At 38.1% G+C, this 13,758-nt stretch overlaps 1 protein-coding gene and 1 pseudogene across 1 annotated transcript; both read left to right on the forward strand.

The window, feature by feature from the left end:
* Positions 1-1,735: 1,735 nt before the first annotated feature.
* LOC133713243 (U6 spliceosomal RNA) lies at positions 1,736-1,849 on the forward strand (annotated as a pseudogene).
* Positions 1,850-2,904: 1,055 nt separating this feature from the next.
* Positions 2,905-6,277, forward strand: LOC133708930 (probable serine/threonine-protein kinase WNK9). The gene is made up of 7 exons (XM_062134518.1): positions 2,905-3,279; positions 3,403-3,440; positions 3,543-3,770; positions 3,873-4,093; positions 4,225-4,382; positions 4,473-4,908; positions 5,006-6,277. The coding sequence occupies exons 1-7, from the start codon at positions 3,205-3,207 to the stop codon at positions 6,049-6,051; spliced, it is 2,202 nt and encodes a 733-aa protein (XP_061990502.1). The 5' UTR covers positions 2,905-3,204; the 3' UTR covers positions 6,052-6,277.
* The last annotated feature ends 7,481 nt before the right edge of the window (positions 6,278-13,758 follow it).

A 13,758-nucleotide genomic window follows, 5' to 3' on the forward strand; every position in this document is an offset into this window, starting at 1 on the left:
ATAAATGGTCAAACTTGCGTTCTTGTTTGAATTTTCCCTCCAAGTGTTGGTTTTTTTTTTTGGGTCAATCTCCAAGTGTCGAATATATATATATATATATATATATATATATATGCTTTTCATTCAACAGATGAGTGCTATTTAGACCACTTCCTCCCTCCCCTGCATTTCAAAAATATGAATAAACTGTTGATCGGCTACGTACTCTTTCGTAATAAGATTCTCATTATACCATAAGGCATAAGCTACAATCTTTTTGATCATAACTCGATTAATTGATCGAGAATCCTTATTCTTAATTGTTAATTGGTCCGAGCATCAACTATTTTTGTTACAAGTTTAAATTCGGTAGTAGTTACATATTCACTCTGCGTGTTAAAGTTAGGGTTCCTAAACAATGATTCATTTAGACTAAAATATTGTACACATCTTCATTTATTAAAGCGCAAACAATGCCCCAAGCATAACTACAGTCTGCAGATATTCATGATTTCCTTCATTGATTTAGATGTTTCTATTCAACAACTAAAAAAATAAATATAGACCTTGATGCATAGTAAACAAATAACACATAGCGTGCACATTATTCGTTATCCAAACTAGGACAAACAAGATTTTTGGATATACCAAACAATTTGTTGCTACCAATTAACTGAATTAAGTGTAATAAGTTGTGGGCCTTCATAATATCTTTTCTGAATTCTGATATAGGATTTTGGTTCCAGTCCTGACCTGCAAGATATTGAAGGAGACAGAATATATGATGAAACCCCATATGGCACCAAAATGTCTAAGAGAAGGCAACATGCCAACATAAAAGCAAACTAATTAAGTCATAGTTAGCCCTAAGTTGATCATCAATTAATTAATGGATGCCCAGAATTTTGGGTGAAAATCTATTCATTGCCATGTGCCTCATTCTAGTCTTTGCTTTTGCCTGCAGAAGCAGCCTGTTCATGAATGCAATCATATATATGCAGGTTAGCATTTCGTGTAGGTTTATTAGTTTCATTTAATTTTGTGTTCACATATGTAGGTGTAGCTAGATAGGCAATGTGACCTATTAACAATGTGGGGATTTTGGGACCGTTTCAACACGAAAGTAGTGTCCGTATGGATCGATTGTACTCATTCATACTGCACCCTAATACGGCAAAAGTAAATCGTTATCATCAAATCTTTGTTGTGAGCAAGATTTTAATTAGTTAGTGGTTTAATTAACTTCATAATTGTTGGGTAAGCTTGTGTTCAAAATGGCGTAGCTTTTTTGTTTAATATCTAACATGAGCATAGACAACGTAATTTTACAGAATCATAAAATCAATCAAGATTGAAAAGATCGCCTGAACTAGTGAATCATGTTGCATGATAATCTAACACTAATAGGCATGTTAGGAAGTGAATTGTCCTACGCTTAGAAGGTAATGACGTTATCAAATTGAAGTGTTTTTTGTATTGCGGTTCGATTTACTAAATATTACTAAGATGTGGAGACGAAGCAACATGTAGGTAGGAAGGTCGACTGGAAAATAATTTTTTGGATAGGTAACATATTATTACCTATTTTGTGAAGATATATATAGATCAAAAGAAGTTGATATAGTGCAGAGTCAATTCGACCGAAGAAAATGGAAATAAATCCCATCATTCTCGCACCAAACTTGTAACAAATCTAATGTGCATGATCAGATTTTAACATCATAAAGATAAATCAAAGAAATATAAGACAAAAAAGGTTATTATATCCATTTCAGAACATCCGATCAGATTGAAACATTACAAAGAAGATTAGCATGACATTTGCACAAAGACAGTACGCAGAATTCAAATTTGCTCACCACCAATATTTTGGTGGTGATACCACCACTCAATACAAAACTGCCACGTGTTATAAAACATAATTATAGTTTATCATGATGTTTTATTAAAAAATTATATTTTAAGTATTCAATTAATTCTATATGACGTGGCAAGTTTTAATAGGGTGGTGATATCACCACAAAATAAAAGTAGTGAGCAAATTTGAATCCCAGTACGCATCAATTATGAAATAATCAAAGACAAAAGAAGATAAAAGTGTTTGAGCATTATCTATATTTCATATCTAACATTTAATTTCATACTAGAGCTTAGCTTAAAGGCTAAAAATACTAATAGAACCGAGATTACATAGAGCACCAAGAAAAAATTCCTGTTAATAAGTACTAACTGAATTCCAAAACACTGGTCCTAAATCCCCCCCCTAGGCTACATCTAGAAGGAGGAGGAGGAAAACGAGAGGAGAGAAAAAGGATTTGGCTTCTCTGCTAGAACTATAATTTGCTAGAAAAAACACTGCAAGGGATGAACTTGAAGTGACTTCTTGATGTGGCATCATCTTGCCCTTAAATCTATATCTGAGGGCTATGAGTAAAATCCAAGCACATTATAGCAAGTCATATTCTAGCAGAGAAGCCAAGTCCAGAGAAAAAAAAGAAGCACCATTTTGAAGTTTTCCAATAAACACCATTTTCCAACTGCAAAGTCTTTTACAAGATTTCCATGACGTGATAAGAAATTAATTGTTTTATTTTACCCCAAATGAAAAAAATTCCACATTCCCAGTTCCGATTTCTACCCACAAGAGTGACAAGACCATTGAAAATATCAGTTCAACGTATTTAAAAGCTACCAAACCTAGTTGGTTGTGCCATGTCTCATTGTATCTGCAAGCTGTTAGAGAAGCCAACAGGGATAAAGGGATTGATTTCTCGCAGCTCGTGATGAGATAAAAAGACAAGTAGGTGTTTGAAAGAGAGGTTGTTTTGTCATTTTTTGCTGTTTGTTTTGGTCAATTGTCAATTTTGGTGTTGGGGGTTTGAAAGGACTTGGGGTTGAACAATGAAGTCTTTGTGTGCCGTGTTGTCTCTGAGAAGTAGTGAGTAGTTGGCAAAATAAACCTGGATGGTCTCTCCAAGGCTCTCTCTTTTCATCTTCCTCTTCCTCTTCCTCTTCCCTCCACAATAAACAATTAATTCAATTTCTTTCCACCATTTTAACTTTATATAACATAGGCTGAGTCATCTTCTCTTTCCATCTCCCTCCCTCCCTCTCTCTCTCTTTCTCTCTCTGACTGTGTGTGAGAGATAATAGAAGCAAAGCAAGAAACATAGTATTGTGAGGAAAAAATAGAAATTTGAAATTAGCTACAAATAGAAACAAGGAATGAATGGTGTTAATGCTTCTGATGAGGATTACCCAGAGTTTGTTGAGGTTGATCCTACTGGAAGATATGGAAGAGTAAGCACCTATTCTCATGTTTTCATTGCCTTTATGGTGTTCTATGTTGATATTGAATTTGGGGTCTTGTTTTTGCCTCCATATGTTTGAACCCAATTTGATTAAGTTCAATGCTTTTTGCAGTATAACGAAATTCTGGGCAGAGGAGCTTCAAAGACAGTGTATGATTTCAATACCCTTTTCAAGTTTATGCACAGGTTTGAAACTTTTTGATGTAGAAGTATTAATTTTGTATTCATTGTTGTGTTTTTTGGTTGTTTCAGATATAGAGCCTTTGATGAGTATGAAGGGATTGAAGTGGCATGGAACCAAGTGAAGCTTTATGAGTTTTTGAGGAACCCTGAAGACCTTGAGAGGCTCTACCGCGAAATTCATCTCCTCAAGACCTTAAACCATAATCACATCATGAAGTTCTGCACTTCTTGGGTTGATACTGCAAACAGAAACATTAATTTTGTCACCGAGATGTTTACTTCTGGTACTCTAAGACAGTAAGTGTTATAAATTTGTCTTGTTTTCTAATCTGAGCTTTTAAAATTGTTGGTTATTTAGATGTGGGGTGTGTTTTGATTTGGTTTTGATGGAATTTATAGGTATAGGCTAAAACACAAGAGGGTTAACATCAGAGCAGTGAAGCATTGGTGTAGGCAAATTTTGAAAGGGCTTAATTATCTTCACAGCCATGAACCCCCTGTGATTCACAGGGATCTCAAGTGTGACAACATTTTCATCAATGGGAACCAAGGTGAAGTCAAGATTGGTGATCTTGGCCTTGCTGCTGTTCTCCGAAAATCCCATGCTGATCGCTGTGTTGGTAAGTATTCAAGCTTCAATAAGTCAAAATTTATAAGAAACTGCCGTATATTTGTCATCAAACAAGTAACTGGAATAGAGTTTTTTCACTTTAAGGTGATAGTCTCATCTTTGGAATATTTCCTTCATCAGGAACACCAGAATTCATGGCTCCTGAGGTTTATGAAGAGGAATACAATGAGTTAGTTGACATTTATTCTTTTGGGATGTGCATCTTAGAGATGGTTACCTTTGAATATCCATATAGTGAATGCAGTCATCCTGCTGAGATCTACAAGAAAGTTATCAATGTATGAACCCAAAACTCTCAATTTACTTGTTCCAGATTGGTTTTTGTTAGCATTCCACCAATTGATTTATCTATTGACCTTTTGATATAGCGGAAAAAACCAGAAGCCCTATACAAAGTAAAAGATCCTGAGCTGCGAAGATTTGTAGATAAATGCTTAGCGTCTGCATCTCATAGGCTCTCAGCTAAGGAGCTTTTGAAAGACCCTTTTCTTCAGATTGATGATTATGGTTATGATTTGAGGCCAATAGATTATCACAGGGATCTGTATGAAGTAGGGCCATTGATAAGACAACCTTACTCTGGAGTAAATCACAGTAATAGCTCTGTGAGCAATGGCTATGCCAATTATCTTGGTTATGAACCTGAAAATGATTTGGATTACCATCCAGATGATTACAGAATGAGTGAAATTGATCTCTTCACTCAAGAGGATGAGCATTCGGGAGATATTGACCTCACAATCAAAGGGCAACGGAAAGAAGACGATGGCATCTTTTTAAGGCTCAGAATTGCAGATAAAGAAGGTGAAATTTTTTTATCTATATCCTCAAAGTAGATATTCTAACTACCTTCTTTTATGTAACTTGTGCAATTAAACTAAAAGTTAATTTCTCTACACAGGCCGCATCCGAAACATCTACTTCCCATTTGATATTGAGAATGACACGGCATTGAGTGTTGCTACAGAAATGGTTGCTGAGCTTGATATCACAGACCAAGATGTGATAAAAATAGCAGAGATGATTGACGGTGAAATTGCTGCTTTAGTACCAGAGTGGAAGATGGGACCTGGTATAGAAGAAAGCCCTCATTGTACAAATGCAAGTATCTGTCAAAATTGTGCTTCATATGGTTCCATTTTGGATTATGCATCACCAAATAGTCCAGGTGTTAAGCAACTTCAAGTTCTTCAGTGTTCTAAACATGGATCTGCTGCGGTCCATGGCCGGTTTGAAGAGATTACGTATCAAGTTGAAGGATCAGAACAATGTCCTACAGAAGGTCCACCGAGAACATCAAGCCATTCTGATGGTTTGCAGTACGCTGATATCTGGGCTCAACGAGATGGACCCGAATCAAGCTCACAAGTTTCAAGAGAGATTCCTTGTGATGAAAACCATGAGACGATGGATGTAACAAACTTTGGAAGGGAAGAGAAAATTATAACTATGGACAATGAGAGCAACTCCAAGGTAAGAAATTCTCCTCTTTCAGAACAACATTCATCCACCTCTGATGCACTAGATGCTTATGAGAACGAGCTTCGTCAAGAACTAAGATGGCTCAAAGCTACATATCAAATGCAGTTGAGGGGGATTAGGGATCAACAGCTAGGATTAGCTTCAAGCCTAAGTCCGGTTTCTGATCACTCGGAGCATAGGGAACCTAATGGATCTTTAATATCTTTCCTTTCACCCAAGCGGGTGAAAGAAAAGAAAAAACCTTACCTAATATCCTCATCTTCTGGGAAGCCTTTCAATTCATATTTTCCAGTAGATGCTGAAAAGAAACATTTGGAAAATTCAAGTGTCCGGAATTGTGAGGCAATCGACGGGGCTTACAGTCCAGAACAAATCATGACTGCTAAGAGTTTCTACACTGGAGCATTGCTTCCTCAGTCTCTTCATAGAGCAACTTCTCTACCAGTGGATGCTATAGATGTTTAATGCCTGCCAACTTCTCAAATAATACTAGCAGCCATTTTCTTTTTATGTATGTTTTTCTTTGCACATTTTGAAAGTAGTATGATAGATATTACTTGTACAAGAGATGTAATTCATAGCTTGTAGGCTCTGTAATTCACAGTTGCAAACAATTCCAGGTGAAAATTAATTCAATGTACGTCGGTAACATTGCGCCCTAACATGAAAGTAATTCTATAGGTTGCCTGAATTCTGTTCTCATGTCTCAGAAGAATTTCTTTTACCCTCCTGGAGATTGAATTAATGTGATTTATGGTCATTGCAGATGACTGGCTGACCAAATGATCCAGGCAACTTCTGGTGACATTAACTCTATATTTGGAGTCCCATCTTTTGTAGATATTGCACCTATGTCCAAAATTATGTCGTTTTTAAGTTTCTTTTCATTATCCATCCAAAATAGAGCCAAAACCCTATTCACAAACCCAACACAGGAAACAGAAGCAGAGAATTAATCCTCCATTGATTGTGTGCCATTGATGCCAATCTCTGAAACCTTCCTATACTCTTCTAGACCTCAGCAAATGGCAGTTTAGTTGCCTTCCCTTTTCAACCTTTCCATTCCAATAACCTAGTCTGTAGTGTACTACAGAACCTTTAATGATCTAGTTACTTTTCCCACAGATCCCCCTACCCTTGCTTTACTTTAAGACAACTGTAGGGCGGTCCTTAAAGAACAAAAGTAGAAGGGTCCAGCTCGTTAGTCTGGTAGCTCCACTAGCTTAAATGACCTAACTAGCTGCGGCGCCATGTGATTCTTAGCATCAAACCAGTTGTCAATTTGTGCCGGAGAAATCTATATATTTCAGAATGTGATCAGATGCCACAAAAGTAATATGGCAAAGTCTTCTATATGTTGAAGAGGCAAAGCGTCGGCCACATATATACAAGGAGTACTGGTACACGTCCTTTTCCTCATAATTTAGGTAATTTAATTAGAATACCCATGAATATAACTAAAGGTTCATAAAGATGAACCAAAAAAATTTGAAGAACAAGTTGAATTTTCGTGTGTTTAACCAGGTGACCTCTCTCGCGCTTGGTTATATATGAAAGAAGTGGTCAGATTTTTTGCTCTTGCTCATGAATACAATCACTTAGAAGGGCATCTCTTGTATATCCAGGAGCAATAACAAACCATACTTGACTTTCTAAGAATTTGAAGCATGTTTTTGCCAAACTATGTGTTACCTTATTAGCTTCACGAAGGATATGAAGCACTTTAAAAAATTACATGAGCTATAATAATATTAACTATGAGCTATAGCACATGTTTTTGCCAAACTATGTGCTACCTTATTAGCTTCACGAAGGATATGAAGCACTTTTTTTTTTGATCAAGAAGAAACTTCATTAATAATGAACTGGTTACAACGAGTTTTGGCAACATCTCTTACACAGAAATGGCCACTGGACTTCACACTCGAACTCCAGAATGACTGACTGATGGGGTCAAAAAACCCCGACTCAACTACAGACTCAAGACTTGCACATCAACTAAAAGGCAGAGACAACATGCGCAGGAGCGGTGAATGCCTAACTCACAACTTTGTCAACACTAACTCGCCACCCAGAGTCCTCCTGACCTGCCTTTGATCGACCAAGTCTACACTCATTATGACTTCGAACCCGACCAAATTGAAATGCTGGACCATCAGACCTGAGACTAAACTAAACCCAACTCCATTGCCACCTTAATGTCAACACCGGCAATCCACAAATGCTCCAAATCGCCATCACCTCCGACCCGAAGCCAGAAAGGAACGACCCACTAGAAGGCCAAGGATGATTGTCTATGCTAGTATGCCACAGCCAGACATGTTCGCCACCGCTGCTGACCCAACTCCAGAACAGGAACGACCCTCTAGACCACCGAAGAAGAGATTGTCTATGCCAATAGTTGCTGTGCACCGACCCAACACCTAAAACTTATTACCAAAAAACAAAACCAAACGACCAAACCCTAAAACCTAGCAAAAACTGCCCACCCACAAGGGCCCAACACACATAACCCGGCCCAACCTATTTATTACTCGCAAACTGCGCAAGTAAACTAAATAACAGAAAACAAATAACATTTAGAAATAAAATAAAAGCCCAGGCATGGCCCAATAGGAGAGCCCAGACCCAAGCGTTATCAAAGAGATGACATCCATGTGAGGCCCGGCCCAATTCACGCAGACCACCCTCCGATTGCCCACTACCCCTATCGCACCACCACCGGCATTCGGTTGCCTCCTCCAGCGCTCCACCAATCAGACAGTCCCAATAAGGTTGCTCCGCCACCCACGCTCTCCCAATCAAGTCGATCCACCTCCGGCGCCTTCCATCCACCCCGAAAACCACCAGATCCAGATCGGAGCTAAGCATGAACACGGCACCGACCCAGACCAGAGCAAACCAAGAACCGCCGACTCCGACCGCACTGGAATCAGCGACCTCAGGCAGACCCAGTGACGGCATCAGCCTCCAACCTCGCCTGTGAGAATAGGACCACCACCCGACAACGAACCCGATCTCTCTTCCCACCTGTCCCTGTTCCCATCGATCCAGAGCAATACCGCCTCGATCTGAGGCACCAGAGTGATCCATCAACAACACCCGTCCGACGACAGCGTCCATGGACGCGCCGTCGGACGGAGGCTAGAAAATTTTTGGAGAAACCCTAGTGCGAGGGTTCTGAGGGTTCCGTCTCTAGATAGGATATGAAGCACTTTAAAGTCTAACTTTCGACGTAAAAAACATTATATGAGTTTGAAAATAACGTTACAAACATAGACATATAGCTTGCATAGGAGGTGTTTTCATTTTTTTTATTTATTTTTTAATTATTTTTTTAATGAGATGAAAACACAGTCCTTTAAAAACAATAGGTGTCCCTTTCAAAAAAAAAAAAAAAAACAATAGGTGTCATCTTCAACTATTATGTCCCGTACGTCTATTCAAATCTAACATAAGATATTAGAGAAACTTAAAAGTATAAATGTCATGCTTAAAATATTAGAGAAAAGTTTATCAGAGGAGTATCAGGCCGTATAATTGTGACAACTAATCATTATTTCAACAAAGCAATTAGTAAAAATTATAACAGAAAGTGTTTATGTGGATATTTAAATAATTGAAAAGTTCTTTTATTTTATAATCTTTACAACCTATAACCCTTAAGTAGTAATTGATATTCTCCTAGAACAGTGAGGACAAAAACGCTTTTTCCGACTCTTAGAAACAGTGTAACAGTGTTATTCACGCTTTATACATAGAATAATATGTGTTACACTTAAAAGTAAAATGAGTGACATCTGAATCTTAAAATGTTGTTGTGAACAAAAGAGTTTAAAGTTCTTAAGTTTTGAAAGGATTGTACCTATATATGTTAAATTATTTCGAGAATATTATGATTAAATGAGAAGGAGAATATCACAAATGGTCACTTAACTATGACTCGCTAACACTTTGGTCACTCAACTATTAATCTGTTAATCACTTTAGTTACTTTGCTAAATCATCTGTCAAAATCTCAGTTAGATAGATGATAGTTTTGTAAATATGCATTTTTAGAGGGTAATTTCGTCAAAATCTCATTTTAGTCCGTTCTCCTAATCAATCTAATTCAGACTTTTCAGTTTTCCACGATTGGTTTGACAAAAATATTATTGATATTGTGGCAAAAAAAAAATTTAACGGAAAAATAACGGAGTTAAAGTTGAGTGACTAAAGTGATATATTTAAAAAGTGCGTGATCAAAATATTAGACTGGTAAAAGTTGAATAACCATTTGTGATATTGTCCCTGAATGAGAAGATGAATAGGCAATTGGGCATCAAGTTTCAAAATGTAAGAGCTAATTAAAATCACCGCATGATCCTTAAAAGCTGGGAAGCTTTATCCCTAATCTCTCCCGGTGGGAATACAAGTATAACATCAGACTTCTAATGAGACCATGTATGTTCTTATACTTAATGAAATCATCTAAGTCAGTGCTAACGGATTTACATTCTCTTACTGATATTGTACCTGATGAACTAAGTGAGAAGGTTTCCATATTGGAAGGGTTCAGTCAACAAAGTCGACCGATCATGATTGTAGTAAGCATATTGATACTACTATTGTGCAAGCAGCTCTTGACTACTCTTGTGATTGATGATAGAATTGTTGTAGTTGATGATAAGGTTAAAAACGAGCAACCTAAGTTGTGGATAGTTCATCTCCACAGCATTGAGATACAAAATTAATGAGTACATAATTAAGCTCTGTTCGAAGCCACAAAAGAAAAAAATTGAAATGGATGAGGAACCTGCAAGCTCAGCCTAACTAATTTAGAGTGAAGTTCATTACCTGACTATAGAAGATCCACTATGGAAATAGCATGAACCTGTTTTTAATTTCTGTTAGAGATATATACTTGAGAATGTGATCAGTTGCCACAAAGTAACATAGCAAAGTCTTTCGTTGAATAGCCTCTTCATCATGCTCGTCACCATTTTAGACTTTAGAGTCCATATGCTTACTCATGTGGTAGGGTTTTTGACCCCCCCTCAGAATATTATTTAAGCCAACGGAGAACCTGTAAATGCTCCACCTCTGGCCATTCCCCCTCCACCACCTGATGATACTCCTGTCTAGGTCCCAGATGTAGTTATGGAACAAGTGAAGATAGTTACTCATTTCCCCCGAACTTCTGCAAAAAGGTTTTCTTGATGTAGTGGTGGCGCTTCCTTATCTTGACTTCGAACCTGTTTAGCAATACGTTCAAGGTCCTCTTTCCACTCCTATTCCTGAATTACAGTTGCATCATGCCTCTCGAGAAGATCCAAGTTGGTCTCTTGCTCCTTTTTGGGAATCTTTGATCACTTCTCCTTTGTTTTCTCCTCCGATTACGGACATGATCCCTCTAGTTGATAGTGGTTTGCCAAGGTCTGTTTTTGAGGTTGGGGAATCATCAAATAGAGATTTAGGGGTGGACTTTGAAGCCCATGCTCTTACAACATTGCAGCGCTGTCAATACAATAAAATCCTTCAGTTCAAACGTTTTTCACTTCTGAGGCTTGTTCAAATGTTGATGAAGTTTTGAGTTTAGTTGATCCCATTGTTACTCCGGCTATGAATTCCAGTCTTCTTCACGCCATCGATATTTTTGGTGACAAGAAATGATCGAAGCTGTTTTAGATTTGAGTGGTTTAAAAGCTCCTGGTCCAGATGGCTTTTCTGGTGTATTTTATCATAATTATTATGACATTTTAAATGGGGTGATTGCTGACTCTATCTCGAAATCATTTTGTTCTGGATCAGTTCTTGCTTCTGTGTCGGTGTTAATTTCTAAGAATCAATCTGCCTTTGTTGGAGGCAGACAGATCCAGGATAATCTGATTGTGGCTCATGAACCTTTTCACCGAGTAAAGTTGCATCGCTGTGGTTCTGATGGTGACTTTGCAATGAAACTTGATATATATGTCCAAGGCTTAGGACCGTGTTGAATGGTCGTTTCTTGAGGCCATCCTTCTTAAAATGGGCTTTGCAAATCCCTGGGTTCGGTCAATAATGAATTGTGTTCGGTCAGTTTCGTTGTCAGTTTTGGTGAATGGTAATCTGGGACATTTTTTGTCCCCTACTCGTGGCCTACGTCAACAGGGGCGGAGCCACAAGTGGGGGCACGAGACTTTTTTACTTGTAAATAACATTTAGTTACCAACTCTTATGAAGAACTAGTATGGTGCAGTGGTTGGTCTTACTTTTCTCATAAAAATGTTCTAATTTGTGATATGTTGTGTTGTTAAAATTTTTTTGTTCAAATTATTCAATAATTTATGATAGGCCTGGACACGGGTCAGGACCGCATGTCAATTTGCTAGGCCCAGAACCAAGCCCTTTTTTTTTCAGGTCTGGCTCAAATAACGTTTTTCAGTTATAGGGACCATGAAGACCTGGACCATAAATGAACGGGCTATGTTGTGTTGTTAAAATTTTTTTGTTCAAATTATTCAATAATTTGTGATAGGCCTAGGCACGGGTCAGGATTGCATGTCAATTTGCTAGGCCCGGGACCAAGCCCTATTTTTTTAGGCCGGGCTCAAATAACGTTTTTCAGTTATAGGGACCATGAAGGCCTGGACCGTAAATGAACGGGTTGGTCCTACTGGGTTTTCGGGCCCAAAAGTTCAATTTTGCTTACCTTCATTTTCTCCACAATTTGATCATGGTTCTGATTTTATGGGTTTAAAAGAAGAAAATAACATCATAGAAATCACAAACTAAGCTACAAAATGAAGAACAACATCCAAACTTCATAGATCGTCCCCACAAACTATAGCTGCTTCGGGTTCCATTGCCAAAGACCCAAAGTGATGAAGAGAGGCTTCGGGTTCCACCTTAGGATTGGGGTTTCGAAATGAAAAACTGAAGGGGATTGGGTTTCGAGTTAGTGATCGAAGAAGGCTAGAAGGGGATTGTTGCTGGGAATCGAAGAAATTAGGATTCTTGTTCGAATTCGAAATCTGGAAAGGTAGAAAAGTAGAAATCGATTGAGGGCTTCAAGTGGGTTCGAGCTACATAGGGAAACTGGAAAAGCGATAGGCTCTTATTGCGAAAGGAATCGAATAACTGATGAAGGCTGGAGATTGGGAAATTTCACAATGAGAATGAGTGTTGCGTTTGGGAAAGGGTCGGGGATGGCTGCGAGTTCGAGCTTCAAAGGGAAACTGGAAAGTGGAAACCCTTCTGAAGTTCCGATCGCTCCAAGGAAATAAAAAATCGAACTGAGTGTTGACTGAGAAAGGGCCGAGGACTCGGGGTTCAAGTGTTGTGTTGAGTGTTAACTGCTGAGGGTTAAATGTAGACTGAAAGTCTGAAAGACTCTTAAGACAAAGGCTAGTATAACCCTTTCCAAAGGGGTATATTGAATCGAGCTTATCTTCGGGCTTTTGTGATTATGGATATCGAGGCCCGGGACCAGCCCAGTTAAACTCAAACGGTCCAGGCTTTATTTTTTTGTCAATTTTTTCTCTCAAAGCTCGGCCCGGACCTGACTGTCTGGATCGATCCGGTCCAGGTTCTCGGGCTAAAATGACCAGGCCTAATTTGTGATCTGTTGTGTTGCTGGAATTATGAATCTACCTCTGTTTTATGTTTCTCCATTATCAAAAATAAATATGAATGGAATAATTAATTATAAAATATTTTCTTTACTTAATATTCATTTAAAATCAAATTAAATCTTGGTGCGAGTGGATAAATGATTGCCTGAATTCGTTTATTGAGAGAAATATTTTTACTAGTGTAGATAAGGAGATTGTTTTAATTTCTAAAATGATTTGAAAATATGAAATCTTGTCAAAGACAATCACCACTATAATAGATAGAAATTTCATTTAGAGATTTTTTATGTTTCAATATTTTTTTATTGTGCCCCAGTAAGCGTAAAATTCTGGCTCCGCCACTGTACGTCAGGGAGACCCTTTGTTTCTGTATCTATTCTTATTTGTTAATGATGTGCTCTCCCTCATGATCAGGAGGGTTTGTCAGGCTAATCTACTTCATGCTGTTAGTGTTGATCTTAATGGTCCTCTTGTTAGCCACGTATTTTCGTTGATGACAGTATCTTCTTCTTCAAAGCGACTCTTGCCAATTGTGAGGTCTGATTATTCACTACTATTGTAGTGTTTCAGGTCAGAGGGT

This window comes from Rosa rugosa, chromosome 5 (genome assembly GCF_958449725.1).
Source record: "Rosa rugosa chromosome 5, drRosRugo1.1, whole genome shotgun sequence".
Classification (NCBI taxonomy): domain Eukaryota; kingdom Viridiplantae; phylum Streptophyta; class Magnoliopsida; order Rosales; family Rosaceae; genus Rosa; species Rosa rugosa.

Bases quoted from the DNA above. Each gene is read 5' to 3' on its own strand.
- LOC133708930 (XM_062134518.1), top strand. From the start codon at position 3,205: ATGAATGGTGTTAATGCTTCTGATGAGGATTACCCAGAGTTTGTTGAG. The intron at 3,771-3,872 runs GTAAGTGTTATA...TGGAATTTATAG, and splicing joins ACTTCTGGTACTCTAAGACA to GTATAGGCTAAAACACAAGA. The intron at 4,909-5,005 runs GTGAAATTTTTT...TTCTCTACACAG, and splicing joins CAGAATTGCAGATAAAGAAG to GCCGCATCCGAAACATCTAC.